Source organism: Leopardus geoffroyi, chromosome A3 (assembly GCF_018350155.1).
Source record: "Leopardus geoffroyi isolate Oge1 chromosome A3, O.geoffroyi_Oge1_pat1.0, whole genome shotgun sequence".
NCBI classification, from domain to species: Eukaryota; Metazoa; Chordata; class Mammalia; order Carnivora; family Felidae; genus Leopardus; species Leopardus geoffroyi.
In genome coordinates this window covers 115,595,336-115,613,113 of record NC_059336.1, presented here as the reverse complement: position 1 = coordinate 115,613,113, position 17,778 = coordinate 115,595,336, and the positions used below count along the sequence as shown (strand labels likewise).

The 17,778-nt window shown below is 45.3% G+C and overlaps 1 protein-coding gene across 2 annotated transcripts in view; it reads right to left on the bottom strand.

The window, feature by feature from the left end:
• Nucleotides 1-2,556: 2,556 nt before the first annotated feature.
• Nucleotides 2,557-17,778, bottom strand: part of CAPN13 (calpain 13) — an 81,610-nt gene continuing 66,388 nt past the window's right edge. For both annotated transcript variants that reach the window (XM_045447257.1, XM_045447256.1), the window contains 6 exons: nt 16,952-17,020; nt 14,741-14,816; nt 12,368-12,496; nt 11,298-11,353; nt 10,669-10,726; nt 2,557-2,832 (listed from right to left, as the gene is read on the bottom strand). In XM_045447257.1, the coding sequence (XP_045303213.1) occupies nt 10,700-10,726; nt 11,298-11,353; nt 12,368-12,496; nt 14,741-14,816; nt 16,952-17,020 (357 nt within the window). In that variant the 3' untranslated portion in view covers nt 2,557-2,832; nt 10,669-10,699. The remainder of the gene's footprint in view (nt 2,833-10,668; nt 10,727-11,297; nt 11,354-12,367; nt 12,497-14,740; nt 14,817-16,951; nt 17,021-17,778) is intronic.

The following is a 17,778-nucleotide window of genomic DNA, read 5'->3' as shown; positions in this document are numbered from 1 at the left end:
TTTAGGCATTAGCTCTGTCTACCTCCTAAGTCCATGCTGATAACTGTGGCCAACTATCCTGACTAAGCATAGGGCCTGGAGGCGAAATGACCTGGTCTGAGGTTAGCTGTGTGGCTGTCTCTGCTGTACTACTGACATGATCATGAGCACTTTGCAACAGCCCCTGTAGGGTACAGCTTAGGTGGCTGTGCTTGTTCCTCATTCCAGGATGCATCCACTTCCAAATGCTGACTTTGTTCCTGAACATGGGCGTTTGCAATGGCGTATCCCTGCCTTGTTCCATCTGCCTTGGATGGTGTCTGTTCAGAAAGGTTACAACTCAGGAAGATCTCCACCCTCCTGTCCTCTTGAGTTCTATTTGTAAGGACTCTCCCACTGGGGCATGCTTCCAGGAGTGCGTTCTCAAACTACAAATTCTCCTGAGTGGGGTATGGCCTTGTCACTCTCTGGAAACTCTTCTATGTTGTAATGGGCCATGATGTTTGGGAGACACCTTCATGGATGAAGAGGGAGGTAGGTACCTGCCTTGGTGGCTGGATTTCTCTTTCCCCATTTTTTTTTTTTAATCCATAATTATGATTCTACTTCTCACAGAGTCCAAGACCTTTGTAGAAACTGTGTTTTGTTTTGCCATTTGGCTGTGAAACAATCGGGATTCAGACAGTGGAAGTATGGTCATTCTGCGACATCCAGCAGACTTCTCCCTTATCACCCTCTGGACCCATGGGTGGGCAGACTGGCTCACTCTGGCTTTTCCTGGAAATCTATTGGACTGGAGGGAGGGGGCTGAGATGCCTCTTCCTCCCTTCTTTCCCACAGTGGAATGTCTCCTGCTTCATCTTCCAGAGCGTCCCAGGCTGGAGTCCCAAAGTATCCAGAGGACCTGCTCTGTGACCTTGGGCTTACTAGAACCTGACCCAGCCGAGGGCCTGGCCCAGGCTCCTCGAAGGCAGCTTTGACTACGTTTCAGGGAAGGGCAGGTTTCAATGTGTCACCACCACAGAGGCAGCGCCAGCTCTTCCAATGAGAGCCAGGTTCTTGAGGGACTAATGGGAGCTTGTCCTAGAGAAAGACACAGATGCTCAAATGCAGAAGGCTAGGGGAGAGTAAAGAAGCTTTATCTTCCCTTGAGTGACCACAGATGCCTGGGCCTGTTCCCACAGATACTGTTTGGGACCACCTGACAACAGCGGAGAACTTGTACCACCTGCTGGTGAGGCTGGACCAGTTCCATTACACCCATGGCTCCCCAGTGGATGGGAATGTCTCCACCACATTCTCCGAAATTCCTCGGAGGCCCCCTACCCACTTACTCTGCCCTTAGTCCAAACTGCAGCCCACTGGGCACCTGAGTGCCTGTGGCAGAGTGGAGGGAAAGGTGGGGAGATACTCTTCTGACTCCCTGGACGGGTTGGAAGGGCTGAGACCAGAAGCAGCTAGAATAAAAACAGCTCTGTCCTCTGTTCCAGCAGGATGCTGGTCTGATGGCTGTGGATTCTGGTACAAAAGTGACTTTTCTCAAGTGCCCATCTCTTGGATGAAAGAGTTCTTGTATGGACATTTTTTTTTTTCCTACAGCTATAATCAGCTAACTTTCCTGGCCATGTGGTAAAGAAGAAGCCTTGATTCTTCTTTTCTATCTCCTTCCTTTTCTCTTGAGTCTTAAATTCTTGTCTCTCAGTCTAGTTACTAGGTTGCTTATTTATTTTTTCATATAAGTCTAGCCTAATGTACACAGTTTAAAAATCCAAATAGTATAACAAGGCGTGAAGGAAAAACAGCAGTCCCCTGTCCCATTTGTGTCCTAAATTCCTCTCTGCAGACTCTTTCTTATGATGCCTACCTCCATATTTCTAAGTGATATGCCTGCACAGTTATCCCTGGAATTGTCAATGTTAAATGCCACTGACTGCTTACGCTGGAAGATTGGGCTGGCATGCTTCTAACCTATTCCATACCTGCTTTTCTCTATTCGATTCCCAATATATTTATGTCACTTTTTGTTAAATCAATATTCAATTTTTATTTTAATTATGGATGTACTGTTCACTGCTGACTGAAAAAAACTCTAGAATCACTTTTCCGTTTTTTTCCTATAATTCTTTGTTCTTCCAGGAGTTAATAATTACCTCATTAAAAAAAAATCTGCTTAATCTATGTCATTATCCTAACAATTCTTCCAAAACTTTCCAGCAAAATTTAAAAATCCTTCTGAGCACAATTTTACCCATGATTAAGTAATCAGATAAACTGTTGATTCCATATTTCCCAAAGACCACTCTTTTGGCTCCTTGCTGGTCACTCCCTCTCCCTCTCTGTGGGACTTCCCCAGTCAGTGAAGGGTCATGTTCTGATTCATCTGTTTCCTGGATGCCAACTCTTCCTCCTTCTTGCCTTATGTCATTGGAGTACCCAAGTCATTTTTTCCAGCTGGATACAGTTCTCTTTAAGAGCCAGGTGTGGAGGCACCTGGGTGGCTTGGTTGGTTAAGCATCCAATTCTTGATTTTGACTCAGATCATGATGATCTCACAGTTCGTGAGCTCAAGCTCTACATTGGGCTTTGTGCTGACAGCATGGAGCCTGCTTGGGATTCTCTCTCTCTCTCTCTCTCTCTCTCTCTCTCTGCCCGCTCATGGTCTCTCTTTCAAAATAAATAAACAAACTAAAAAAAAGGCCAGATCTGGAAGGCTGGATACCCCAGGTTCTATAGTCATCTCCAGGTGTATGTTGGCCAAAGAAGGTAAGAAGTTTCACCTTGCTACAGGCAAATCCAGACTTCCATGTCCCAAAAAGAGTGTCTTTGGTCTGCAGGATACAGGAGATGGATTTACTAGAATAGGAGAAAAATGTTGTTGGTAAATCAGCAGGATCGGAGCCATTGCCACTCACATTTCACTTTCATTCAGAGTGAGAGAAACTGGCCCCTTGCACAGGACAGTTTACTTCCATGTAGTGGTAAATTGTTACAAATAATAATCTCCTTAGATTAAAGCATTTCACTACCATATTGAGGGTAAATAAACATGAATGTGGATGACATTAGCTAGACAAACTGTCAGCAGAGTGTGACTACATTAAAACTCTAGACTTGAAATCAAAGTAATTGAAATCAATTACTATCAACGTAGCCTTAATTCTCCAAGCACCATATACCAATGCATTGAGTTTTCATATTTTTTTAAGTATGAATTTGATATTTTAAAACAATGTTAACACAAACATTGTCTGCAAGATGATAATGGGGGTACATGCTTTGTTCAAAAGAAAAAGAAATAGATATGACGTGAGGGGAGGAAGAGGAGTTGTCTGATTGCACATTTCTATATCCTAATTTACTAAGTCAGAGCACAGCAGATGGGTTGAAGATGAGAGAGAGAGGGGGGGAGGGTAACAGAAATGTCCCAATGGGAGTACGTGCCAGCTTGCCTGGTGGGTCCAAAGAGACTGATGAGGGGGCTTTAGTAACCCTAATCCCTGGGGAGAAGCTCACTTAGCTCCTCTGACAAGGCCTTCACTTGTTCCAGTGATAGCTTCATTGCCCAGAGGGCCAAATGAACAAGGAAAGGGAACTTTCCTTGTGTTGGATGTTGGCCAACAGTTAGAGTCTCTTTGCTAACCTGGGAGTGATGGAAATCCTGGAGGAAAGTAACTTTGACCTCATGGTAACAAACGAAGGGAATGTTGGGCAGAGTTGAAGTGTGCCCTGGACTCAGGAAAGCATATTTCAAATGGGTGAGAGGCTCAACAGGTCAGACAATAGCCTTTTATAAAAAAATATATATATATAGGTCATGATGTACTGGAGATTATAACAAGATAATGTTAATTATCTACTTTCTAGTAGTCCTGATGAGCAAGAAACTAGACAGATAGCTGGGAGTAGGAAGAACTGGGTTGAAGACAACATTTACAAAAGTTGGGACAAGAACAAATAAAGGAAGACACGAACCTGAAAGGGTATTTCTTTCAGTCATTTGGGAAGTTGTTATTGAGTAGTTTCTGTATGCCAGACTTTTGCTATGTGCTAAGGAGATAGCAGAAAAAAGACATATCTAAGCTGATAGTCCAGCAGGGAATACAGATATCAAGCAGGTAATTAAAAGTGTGTCGAATAAGCAAACTACAAATAGAGGGGAACTTCCTCAGCTTGACAAATATTTAACATTATTCTTATTGACAAAAGACTAGGTATTTTCTCCCCAAATCAGGAACACCAAGCAGACAAGAGTGTCTTCTTTCTCCATCTCTAGTCAGGGTTGTACTAGAAATTCTAGCCAAGACAATTAGATAAGAAAAATAAAAATGGCATCCAGATTGGGATGGAAGAAATAAAACAACTTGCAGGATTGCAGATGACATGATTTTGTATATATAAAATCCTAAGGAATCCCTTAAAAGCAATTAGAATAAATGAGTTAAGCATGGTGGCAGAATATAAGATCAATATACAAAAATCAATTTTATTTCTATACACTAGCAATGAAAAATCTGAAAATGAAATAATTTGTAATAGCATCAAAAATACAATACTTAGGGGCACCTGGGTGGCTCAGTCGGTTAAGCGTCTGACTTCGGCTCAGGTCATGATCTCACAGTTTGTGAGTTCAAGCCCCGCATCGGGCTCTGTGCTGACCGCTCAGAGCCCGGAGCCTGTTTCGGATTCTGTGTCTCCCTCTCTCTCTGACCCTCCCCTGTTCATGCTCTGTCTCTCTCTGTCTCAAAAATAAATAAATGTTAAAAAAATATATAATACTTAGGGGGCACCTGGGTGGCTCAGTCAGTTAAGTGTCCAATGTCGGCTCAGGTCATGACCTTGCCATTCATGAGCTCGAGCCCTATGTCAGGCTCTGTGCTGACAGCTCAGAACCTGGAGCCCGCTTTGGATTCTGTGTCTCCCTCTCTCTCTCTGCCCCTCCTCCACTTGCACTCTGTCTCTGTCTCTCTCAAAAATGAATAAACATTAAAAAAAATACAATACTTAGGAATAAATTTAACAAAAGAAGTACAGGACTTTTACAGTGAAAACAATAAAACATTGCTGAAAGAAATTAAAGAAGATCTTAAAAAATGTTCATAGATCATGTTCCTGTTCATGGATCAAAAAGCTTTATATTGTGAAGTTGGCAATACTCCCCAAACTGATGTACAGATTTATTCAATTGCTATCAAAATCCCAGCTGCCTTTATTTTTTCTGACGAATTTGTCAGGCTGATGCTACAATTCATATGTAAACACAAGGACCCCAGAATTACCAAAGCGATGTTGAAAAAGGAAACAAAGTTAGAAGATGTAAGCTTTCTGATTTCAAAAGTTACCATAAAACTATAGTAATCAACACAGTGTGGAACTGGCATAAGGACATATAGATCACTGGGACAGAATTGAAAGTTCAGAAATAGATCCTTACATTATGATAAATTGACTTTTGAAAAGAGTGCCAAGATAATAAAATGGGGCAAAGATTAGTCTCTTCAACAAGTGGTCCTGGAGCAATTGGATATACACCTGCAAAAGAATGAGATTGGACTCCTACATCACCAAAATTATCTCAGAATGGATCGAAGACCTAAATGTAAAAGCTAAACTATACAACTTGTAGGAGAAAAATATAGGAGTAAATATTCATGATCTTAGATGAGGCAATGATTTCTTGTATACAACACCAAAAGTTTAAGTGACACACACAAAAAGTAGGTAAGCTGGGCTTCACTGAAATTAAAAACTTATGTTCTATAAATGATATAGCCAAGAAACTTAATAGACAACCTGTAGAATGGAAAGAAATGTTTGCAAATCACATATGTGATAAGGGACTTGTAGCTAAGATTATAAATTCTTACACGGGGGCAACAAAAAGTTAAATAAACCAATTTAAAAATGAACAAAGGATCTAAACAGACATTTCTCCAAAGAGGGTATACAAATGGGCAGTGAGCACTGAAAAGATTCTCATCACGAGCAGTCAAGGAACTGCAAACCAAAACCACAATGAGGTTATCACTTCACACTCTCTAGGATGGCTCTAATAAATATGACAGACAATAGTAACAGTGTTGACAAGGAGGTGGAGAAGTCGGATCTCTCATTCCCTGCTGGTGGGAATGTAAATGGTGCAGTGGCTTTGGAAAACAGTCCCTGAAAATGCAACATATAGAGTGACCATGTGACCCAGCAATTCCACTCCTAGGTATGCACACAAGCGAAATGAAAACATACATCCGTGCAAAGACCTGCATACAAACATTCATAGCAGAATTATCCACAACAGCCAGGAAGTAGAAACAACCTAAATGTCCATCAACTAATGAATGGATGAATAAAATATGGTGTATTTACAAAATGAAATCTTATTTGGCACCAAAAAGGAATGAAGGCTTGATACATACTGTCACATGAATGAAAGAAATCATTACATGACCATGGTTGCATGACTCCAATTATGTGAACTGTCCAGAATAGGCAAACCTATAGATTCAGAAAGCAGATTAGTGGTTTCCCAGGACTGGAGGAGTGGGGCAAAAATAGCAAGTGACTGCTAATGGGCATGAGGTTTCCTTTTGGGGTGACAAAAATATGTTCTAAAATTATATTGTGGCGATGGTTGCATAGCTCTGTGACTATACTGAAAATCACTGGACTCTGTATCTTAAATAGATAAACTATATGGTGTGTAAGTTATATTTCAGTAAGGCCCTAAAAAAAGTAAGGAGTGGGCAACAACAACAATAAAAGGTTTGTTACGATTAAGGAAGTGTGATAGTGAGTAATATGACAATCCAATGGGGTTAAGACACAAAAGGATCAGGAGTTATGTAACCCCAGGGCCGAGTAGACAGTAGGGGCAAAGGGTGTGATGTTGACAAAAAAAATGAAATATCGGAGGAGACAAAGGTAATGCTGGTCTGATGGGAGGAGAATGAAGGAAGGAGGAGCGACACAAGGTATGGTTAGATAGGTGGGCAGGGGTCAGATGATGCAGGCCATGTTCATGACTGTAGACTTTTCCTAAATAGCAATAGCAATCGGAAGACATTGAAGTGTTTCAACCTGGAGAGTGCAATGATCGGATGTACGTTTTATTTTTATTTAGTACTATTATATTTTTAGTTTTAAAGAGAGAAGGAGAACCAGCAGAAGAACCATAGAGAGAGAGAGAGAGAAAACCCTAAGCAGGGTCCACGCGCAGCATGAAGCCCAGTGTGGGACTCAATCCCACAACCCTGGGATCATGACCTGAGCCAAAATCAAGAGTCAGACACTTAACTGACTGAGCCCATGGATGTGCCCAAATGCCCATGGATGTGCATTTTAAAAAGTGGGCCTAGACTGCAGGAAATTGACTTGAGGGGAGTAGGTGGGTATAGGAAAATCAGAGGGAGCCGAGGCAAAAGTCAGGGCGAGAGATGATGTCTGAAAAGTCCAAATGGAATAGTTTGAGGGGAAAGTGGGAGGTGAGGATGTGGAGACATCTTGTATGAAGTTTGGTTGTAAAGGGAGGAGAAAAATGGAGTTGTAGCTGGAAGGGAATATGAGATGGAGAAAGTTTAAAAGATAAGCATGTTTCAGTGGGAATTGGAAGACTCCAGAAGAGAGAGTTAGTATTCAGAATATGGAGGAGAGAATTCGTTCAATCAGGCCCTTGTGAAGGGGGAAGTTAATGAGATCCAGAACATCCTCAGAGGCATATGCCCTCTAGCATAACAGGAGGAAAGTGGGAGATGGTGACAGATGAAAGTGAGTTTGTGGATTTGGAGGCAGAACTTCTTCATCCTCCTACCTCCAATCCTGCACAGCAACCCAGGAGCCAAGAGTGAGTAGATATACTTTAAGAATATGACATCAGAGGGCAGCGATTAATGAGGAAAATGGGAACACTCTCAGGGATGATGATAAGTGTTAATGAAAGAGATTGAAACACACATAACCATGTATCTTATACTTCCTTCTTACATAATGTTCAGAACAGGAAGTGTAGAAAAAAGTTAAGAGGGAATTGGGATCCTGTACAGGAGAAAGGATAATGAGAACTGTCCAGTTATTTCAAAAGTTCAAGCGTTAGGTCCTGCATGCTGAATTAGCTTAAAGACAATTGAAGAATCATTCCTGACATTAGAAATCATGCAGATTGGAATAGGAATCAGGCAGATTGGAAATGGGAAATATTCAAATGCCCTATTTTTAAAAAGGAATGAAAGGGGAAGTGAAGAAAATGCAGGTGAATCTAATTAACTTTGATCTCTGCAATGTTTGTTAACTTGTACTCATTAAGCAGCACCAAGAGTTCATCAGGAAATATTTATGCCAAAATATTAAATATTATTTTTTTATGGAGACAGGATCTGCCTCTTGACTTTAAGGTGCACAATTGGGAGATTAAACAAAAGCTGTTTACAAAAATAATAGGGACCCCAAAGGTGCTGATCACAAGACCTCTACATAGCAGAATTGTGTATTTCAAAGGGACACTGGCATTTAGAAAATGGTCACCAATAGGTATCAGATAAGAATCAACAGGGATGAGTAAGGAGAGACCTCAGTGAGGCAGCAGAGCTATCTTCAAGTATGAGAAGGTCTTGCGTGTTCAGTCTTTTTTCTATGGTGGTCCAGAATAGAACTTGAAGCATGGGTGGAAAGTTCCAGAGAAATAGACTGTTGCCCCTCAATAAAGAATACCTAAAACCTGGAGCTGTCCAACGATGGGGAGCACAAAATGTTGAGCACCCCAGTCCTGGAAGATTCTAGCAGACTGTTGGGGCTACAGTAGGGTGGGGTGTAGACTATGTGACTCTAGGGCCTGTTCCTTGAAAATAAACATGTAGAAGAAACGTGACATGGGCATTAATTTTTTAGCACACTCATGCTAGAAATATAGATGCTGATGCCTACAGATATCTGAATAGCTGCATAGCAAGGCAGTGGTAGATCACAGGCTGAACCCAACTCTCGACTCCCCAAGTCTGATCATTTCTATTGCTTCACACATTAGCCTTTCCTGTGATGAGTGATTGCCATTTCTCTTTGGAATTTCAAACGAAGAATTCCAGAATGAAACTGGACCACTATTATACACCACATACAAAAGTCAACTAAAAATGGATTAAAGACTTGAATATAAGACCTGAAACCACAAAACTCCTGGAAGAAAACATCAGGGGTGAACTCCTTGACATGAATCTTGGCAATGGCTTTTTGGATTTGACACCAACAGCAAAATCAACAAAAGTAAAAATAATCAGGTAACACTATAGCATACCAGAAAGCTTCTGCACAGGCGAAGAAAACCATCAACAAAATGAAAAGGCAACCTGCCAAATGGGAGACAATATTTGCAAATCATATATCCAATAAGGGGTTAATATCCAAAATATACAAAAAACTCATACAACCCAACAGACAAAAAAACAATAATCCAATTAAAAGTGAGCAGAGAGGATCTGAATAGACATTATTCCAAAGAAGACATAAAAATGGCTAACAGGTACTTGAACAGGTGTGGAACATCATTAGGCATCAGGGAAGTGCAAATCCAAACCACAATGAGAGATCACCTCACACCTGTTAGAATGGCTATTACAGAAAAGACAAGAGCTAACATGTGTTTGTGAGGATGTGGAGAAAATTAAACCCTTGTGCACTGTTGGTGGGAATGTAAATTGGTGCAGCCACTGTGGAAAACAGTATGGAGTTTTCCCCCCAAAATTCACAACAGAACTATCATGTCATGCAGCAACTGCTTTGGGGTATTTATCTGAAGGAAACAAAAACACTAACTCAAAAAGATATTTGCACCCCATGTTCACTGCAGCATTATTTCTAACAGCCAAGACATGGAAACAACCTTAGTGTCCAGCAATAGATGGATAGATAAAGAAAAGGTTTTTTATATACAAAGGAATATTTGTCATGGAAAAGAAGGAAATCCTGCCATCTGTGACAACATGGATGGACCTTGAGGGCATTATGCTAAGTGAAATAAATCAGAGAAAGACAAATACTGTATGATCTTACTTATATGTGGAATATAGAAACAAAAATCATGGGTACAGAGATTGATGGTTGCCAGAAGTGAGGGTGGGGGGGCAAAAGGATGAAGGTGATCCAAAGGTACAAAGTTCCAGTTATAAGACAAAGAAGTCCTGGGGATGTAATATACAGCATGTGACTACAGTTAACAACACTGTATTGCGTGTGTATTTGAAAGTTGCTAACAGCATAAATTGTAAAAGTTTTCCTCACAAGGAAAAAGAGTTGTAACTATGTGTAGCGATGGATGTTAATTAAACCTATTGTGGTAATCACTTCATAATATATACATATATGAAATCATTATATTGCACACCTAAAACTAATACATTGTTAAATGTCAATTATATCTCAATAAAAAATAAATTAACAAATAAGAATTCTAAATCCCTCACTCATGACTTTCAGGCCACATGCTTTCATGAATGTCCACTGCTCGTTCCATGCATGGCTTGAGTGAAACCTGCAGCATTAGCCTTGAAATTCAGGGGCGCTGTGCAGTTGAGCCCTGACCCACACAAACAAGGGCTCTGTAATCTCTGGGGAGGTTGTTCCCAGGAAGAGAGTCTTGGGTACAGTTCCTGCAGGAAAAGAGGAACTGTGCTCCTAGAAGGAAATGATTCTAAAGCTGCCACGTCTTACCTGGACTCTGGGGTCTGCTTTACTCCTTGCTTCAATTGTACATGACCAGGTTCATCCACTGAGAAATAAGCATCATTGTTATGACATACCTTTACATTTGTCAGCTTAATACAGAGCAGGGCAAATGGTACCCTTCCCTCTTGAAAGATCTCAGTCTAGTCTCATCAAACTTTTCCAGCTAATTTGAACCCCTTAAGAGACCTCAACCTGCCCATAACAGCATATATTTTGCTACTCTCTGAGTAGCTAAGCAGTGAGAGGGATAGCGGAGGTTGGCCAGCTGGCTGGGCCAGGAGGCTCTTTCTAAAGCTCATTGGGAGTGAGTTTAATGTACAGTGAGCTCAGCAGGTGTTCTTAAGTTCCCTCTTGGATTTATGACTCCCACATAATCCTCTGCTTTATTAAGCTATTGGGAAAAAAATAAAATCTGTCTGCCAAGATCCTAAAGCAGCCTTGGCAGCCAGTAATATATAAAGGCAGTAATTGGAGGTGGGGGGTGGGTGGGTGGCAGCTTGGCTGGCCTTGGACAGACTATCCAATATCCTCAGGGAGAAAAATGCCCCCTAGAATCAGGAAGGGGGGGGTGGCCTGGGGCTGTGCCCTGTGTCTGGGAGGGGAATGTACCTCACCTCCATTTTTGTCAGGTAGAGTCCTTTTCCATCATTGGAGAGGTTCTGGAAAGTCTCTAAAGAGGAGGAGAGGAATCAAGACAGGCCAAGGGAGAGAAAAGCAAATATGGTGATTCCGCATACTCTTTCACTCTCCACAGTATGCCTGGCCTCCCTCCTGGTCTCTTCCCAGCAAACCTCACTCTGTGGGACAGCCCAGGGCTCATCTCTTCAGAAAAGCTCTCTGTCACTGCTTTGGCCCACATGCACCTCTCCCTCTTTTAGTGCCCTTGTACTTTGCACTCTTCTACACACGGCCAAGGGGATATGTGGGTCCGTCTTATAAAGTACTCCACATGCAAAGTTTGGGGAATCTCCCTTGTCCAACTGAGAATTCTCTGGAGGTTTATGCCTCAGCCTTCTCTTCTGTACTCCCAGAGCTCTGTTCCCTCAGTCTTTATTAATCACCCAGCTCAGAGATGGGGGGTTTACAGAGGTGCTCATGCCAGGGATGGTGAGGATTAGGATGAGGCCAGACCCCATTTCTACCCCAACCACAAGTCTCGAGCTATAGTATGGCTTGGGATTTCACATAGGATTTCATTATAAAAAAGGAGTATGTTGCTAAAGTGTCCAAATGTTTGACCCATATAGTCGAATTTCTAGAGCCTTGGGAATGCCTTCCTGCCCCCACTTATCCACTTGTGTGTGAATTCCTTCAGCAGAGACCCCAGTCATTCATCACAAGACTACAGAGTAGGTTTAAACCGTAAACACCACAGAGAAGAGACACACTGATTGAATGAACTTCCCGAAAGAGGCACTAAATAGGGTGATGAAGAAATGAGAGGCCTAAGACAGAGGAATATACTGGACAGAACGGGTAAGGATGCAGGGTACCTGAGCTGATTACACCGTTCCACAGGCTAATGTTGTTTCTGCCTCTGGGAGCAAGGGCTCCTCACGCAAGATGACAACCACCCCACTATGGAGGCCTTCCCTGGGCCTGGAGCAGGAGGGCATTCCTGGTCCTCTCCTGTGTTTTTTTGGTCATTGTGAAGGTCTCCAGATGTCCCCCAGGTGACACTTACTTGCCATGGCTTCAAGTCGCAACAGGAAGCAGACCAGGCTGGGGAAGCTGACCCTGCCATTGTGATCACTGTACCGGAGGGTCATGAGATCCAGAAGCTCGTTGCTGACGGAGGTCCCTGCAAGGAAGTCTGGGCCATGGGGTGGGGCTAGTGAGCGGGAGGAGGCTGGAGCATGTCTGGTCTTCTGACGTGTGAAGTCTGAAAAACCTGCTCAGAATGGTGGCCTTCTACCACTGTTTCCTACTCAGCCTGGCTCAGGGGTCAGTTCACTCCACTTTGTACTTTTTTAAAAAAAAAATGTTTATTTATTTTTGAGAGTGAGAGACAAAGCATGAGTGGGGAGAAGCAGAGAGAGAGAGGGAGACACAGTATTTGAAGCAGGTTCTAGGCTCCGAGTTGTCAGCACAGAGCCCAACATTGGGCTTGAACTCATGAACCATGAGATCATGACCTGAGCCAAAGTCAGACACTCAACCGACTGAGCCACCCAGGGGCCCCATTCCACTTTGTATTTTTATGGTTCTATGGTTGCTTCCTTCTTGTTGGTTGCCAGGCCCCAATGACATTGTTCTGGAGTTTGGCCAGTTACCAACTCAAGATACTCAAGACACTGACTGCACTGGGGACAATCATCTGCTAATTCCCATGTGAAATGGGAGCTTCCAGGACACCCAGAGTTTGCTCCCAGCCCTGCCTCTGTCAGGCCTCTCTCTGTTGGTGACTTTATAAAACCACCTTGTTCCCCAACCCCATGACTGTGTGTGGGTCTTACAGGTGGGTGCTGCTAGTGTGAGCAAATGTGGTTCCTGGAAGTGAGAGGTTCAGTCCTAAGTTGGATGACCAGGAAAGAGGCTGGTCCTCAGAGGGGAGACCACAGTCAGAAGGTGGCCACAGGCGGGCAAGGTAGAGGTGCCTTGCTGTCCTGCATGTCTGGTTATGAGCTCCAGGAGGCACCAACCACCTAGAAGACAAGAGCAGACTAGCAAATGGCCACGCCTGCAAGCTTTGGTGGGCCAGCAGAACCTCGCAAGCCAAACCATCCATCAAGGGGATGAGCCTGGTGGTCTGTGGGTCCCATGCACCAGAGACATTTGGTTTCTCTAGCAGAATTAATAAAATGTGAATTTGAATGCCTTTAAATAGGATATGTACTCTCCAACTTGCCACATTCAAAATCACCCTCTTTTCTTATGGTTAGCTCCAGTGCCCTTTTCAGTTATCTGCTTGGTCCTTGAAGACTTTTTAATTGGATTCCAACTATTCTCTATCTTTCTCCCTTTTATTATTCTGGAGTCATTAGTGTGGTCTCCTATGGGATTTCATTTTTCTGTAGCAATTCGAGGGTTCTCGAAGCATAGCCCCCAGATCAAGAGCATCAGCCTCACCTAGGAACCTTCCAGAAAGACAAATTCTTCAGCCCCACCCAAGCTCTCCTGAATCAGAAACTTTGGGTGAGGGATAAGGCTCATCAATCTGTGCTTTAACAAGCTTCCAAAGAGTTCCAGGTTTGAGAACCGCTACTGTCTACTATGAAGAATTAAGCGAAGGACACATGCTAAGGCATAAAGATGCTTCTTCCTGCTCTCCAGACTGGGAGTCACCGGAGGAAGAACCACAGAGTCCCTCTTTCCCTGGCATTTACCTGGGGGAATCTGATCTTATGTTTTCCCAAGGAAGGTGGCAGTTTCTGGACTTAACCTTTTTGTGATCCATTTCCTCCACCGGTACAAGGCAGATAATGACTCCTGATCACAAAGTAGTTGGGACAATCAAATGTAATGATGTGAGTGCAGGTTCTCCCTGAACTCTGAAGCTCTTAGGCACCTACGGTATGCTTATCATCATCCAAGGGCTCAAAGCGCTTGCACTCTTGAAGCAGACAGGTGTCGTTTGATTTCATTTTGCTCCAAACCTTCTGTGAGGACAGTACATCCACCTGCTCATGGGTGTTTAACCCTGACAGCCAGATGTTGACATGGAAGTGTCTCTAAGGCAACCTTGAGTTTTGGTAGGGTATCAATCACGCGGGGTTATTTCCCTACAGTAAGAGTTGTTCCGGGATACAAGGCAGTTGGGAAAGTTGACTGGGACATGGGAACTCAAGTTGGGAAGGATCGAAACTGAGTCCTGAGCCTGGAGGCCCACAGATGCCGGTGTAAACCAGGACAGAGAACCTGCTGCTCTGTTTTCTCCTGACTGTCGGCACTGGTCTTGCCTACAAGCAGGCTAAGGGTGTGCAAGCCTCTCTCTCTCTCTCTCTCTCTCTCTCTCTCTCTCTCTCTCTCTCCTTCCCTCCACCCACACACACATGCACACACACCCCACCATCACTGCTACCCCAATCATGACACCCCCAAGGGGCCCCTGCTTTACCCGCATCCTTTATAGCCTTCCACAAATCCACACTCAGGAAAACTCCGGAACGTTTCTGGATGTTCTGGAAAACACTCTGATTTGGGAAAAGAAGCAAGAAGTCCATGTCAGTGCCCTTGCCCACCTTAAAGAGGATGTCCTGGGCAGAAAGAGTTCTCAGAAATCCCTTTTGCATCCCTGGAGGCATAAACCTTGAGTGGATCCAGCTCAGAGGTAGCTCAGCCAAGGATGGGGGAAGAGGCAGGAATGGGCTCCACCCGGTGAAGCCGATCACACTGGCCACCAGCTGCAGGGCCATGGGTTCCTCTCCCAGGCCTGCGCCTTCCTCTCTTCTGACCTCCTGTCTTTCCTTCCTCACCTCCTAGACTGGGCTCCTGACACGTGGCAGCTTGCTGCACTCCGGAGGTGCAGAGTTCGCTAAAGACTTTGCATAGGGTCGTGGTGAAGATTTGGCAACTGAACCACTGGGTTTAAATCCTGGCTTGACTGGGGCGCCTGGGTGGCGCAGTCGGTTAAGCGTCCGACTTCAGCCAGGTCACGATCTCGCGGTCCGTGAGTTCGAGCCCCGCGTCAGGCTCTGGGCTGATGGCTCAGAGCCTGGAGCCTGTTTCCGATTCTGTGTCTCCCTCTCTCTCTGCCCCTCCCCCGTTCATGCTCTGTCTCTCTCTGTCCCAAAAATAAAAATAAACGTTGAAAAAAAAAAATTAAAAAAAAAAATAAATCCTGGCTTGACTATTTACCAGCTGTGTAACTTTGAGCAAGTTAATCTTTCCAGGCCTCAGTTTACGCCCACCCCCCCCCCCCACCCCCCCCACCCCCCCGCCGCCCTGCAGCACCGTGCGAATTACATCACCTGCCTCATGGGGACTGTAGCTCAGGGTCAGTGAACAAATCTGTACGGAGCACTTAGGAGAGCGCCTTGCACAGCAGTGAGCGCTGTGTGGCGGGCAGGCGAGGACTGTAACTTGGGTCCTAGTGCGCTGCAGGAGGTAGTGACTCTAAGCCTTCATCTCTGTGCAGGGCAGCTCTCCATGCACCCGGGACTTTGCTGCCTCTCCCTAACTCTCCCCGGAGCCCCGATCAGCATCGCACTTCCCAGGTGAGGAAACAGGCACCTGGGCAGGTGACTTCCAGGGAGTAAACACACAAGCGCCACGCGACTGAACTTGGGCTCCTGGTCTGGGACCTGTGCTCAGCCGCCCACAGGAGCTGTTCTGAGGCAAAATACCCCCAGCCCGTGTGCGAGTGACCGAGGCCGACTGGGGCAACAATCGCTGTGAAATAGCAGCCCGAGAACATTTTTGGGCCTTCTTTGACTTTTGGTGAGTATAGAGCAACTCTCAAATGGGATTCGCTTGCTCATTTGGTCATGAGTTCGGTCACTGGTTCAGCAGTTTTGAGTGCCTGCTGTGTACTAGACACTAAGAAAGGCATTGGAGGAAGCCGATGACTATGAAGGGGCCCCTGCCCTATGATCTAATGGGGGGACACATCAGCCATTCCAGTGTCCTCAGAAAAGCCAAATGACTCCAAGCCAGGGATTAGGCGACACATCCTGGTATAGCCACATGAGAATGCTTCATCGTATTATTGTAGATTCGGGTGTTAGGAGCTGAGGGGGAAGCACCCGGGCCTGGAGGAGGCAGGCAAGGCCTCAGGGGAAGCGACTCTTGCGGCTGGACAATCAGTGTGGTAGATACCGGCCAGGCTCTACGTCACACACCTGGGGTCTGAAAAGAGCGAGTGGGATGAGTACAAGGGCTTCTCCTGGACCCCAAAGTAGGGTTTCAGCTAAAGGGGCTTGCATACAGCTCTGATGAGTTCAGACCTCATCCTGAGAACAACGGTGAGGCCACAGGCCACATCTGTGATGTTGTCATATCTGGCACGTGGACAGGAGGGGAATGAGATGAACTGGTGCACCGGGGGAGTGTCTCGGGGGCCCGGGGAGGACTGAGGAGGGCAAAGTGGGCTGGTGGCTTTACTATAGTCCACGGTGACCCTTCTCTTCTCCAACCTCCTAGAACATTCCTCACCCTGCCACTTGCTCGAGCATTGCCTTCTAGTAGTGCGTGTATGTCTCCCTGAAATGTGACCCTTCTTGAGGGCAGGCCTGGTGAGTTCCTCCTCTTTCATGCTCCTCAACCCTGTGGGGGTCAGGCACCCAGCAGATATTTGCTAAACTGGACAAAAAGAGAACATTGCCGGTACCTGGCACTGGACGAGACGGCTCCACAGCCTTGAAAACTCCTCCTGCTCAAGCCTCCCATTCGCTTTGAGCTGGTGGGGAGTTAAGAGTTAACCATGCAGCATGCAGGGAGCAGAGGCCCTGCCGACAGAGCCGGGAGCTGTTCTATCCATCAACCAGTCCAGTGTCACCTGGACATGGCCCCACAGCAGCCGGCTCCCACTGTGTCTGAAAGGGACCTGGCTTAGCTTTAATTTACAAAGGAAAATGGACAATCAGAGGGAGAAAGAAGCCCTGAGGAAAGGAGGTCAATATCACTTGCATCCAGGGGAAGAGAAAGCCCTGAACACAGCCTGTACCGGGAGGGGTGGGGCCCCTGGCAGGGGGGAGTGGGAAGGAGCATGAGGGGTCATTGCAACGCCTGCAGCAGAACGAAAGGCAAGTGCGCATAGACACAAATGGCATTAGAGCCAGGCCCGGTCACCCCGTAAGATGGGTTTAATGAGAGCTAATGCAAGGAAAAGAATCCGTCTCTGAGTTGCTGCAGGGGAGCGGGGGGGGTGGGGGGGTGGGAGGAAGGGCAGAACAGACCTGTCTGTTTTGCAGGGGTTTGGCAGACCCAACCTCCCCCAGGGCCACCGGCCCCAGGCTGTGGGGTGCTGTGGGCCACTTTCATTAATCAGTGAGGGTTTGGGCAGTGTCTCCCAGTGATTCCAAACCACAGCCAGCAGAGACAGGGCCTGATTTATGACTTCATCAAGAGGCCCTCTTGTTCGACAATGGCCGGCCTCCCATTCCCAATCGGGCCTTGTTAACAGTGAAGAAGTGGGGGTCGGCCTCACTCCAGGGA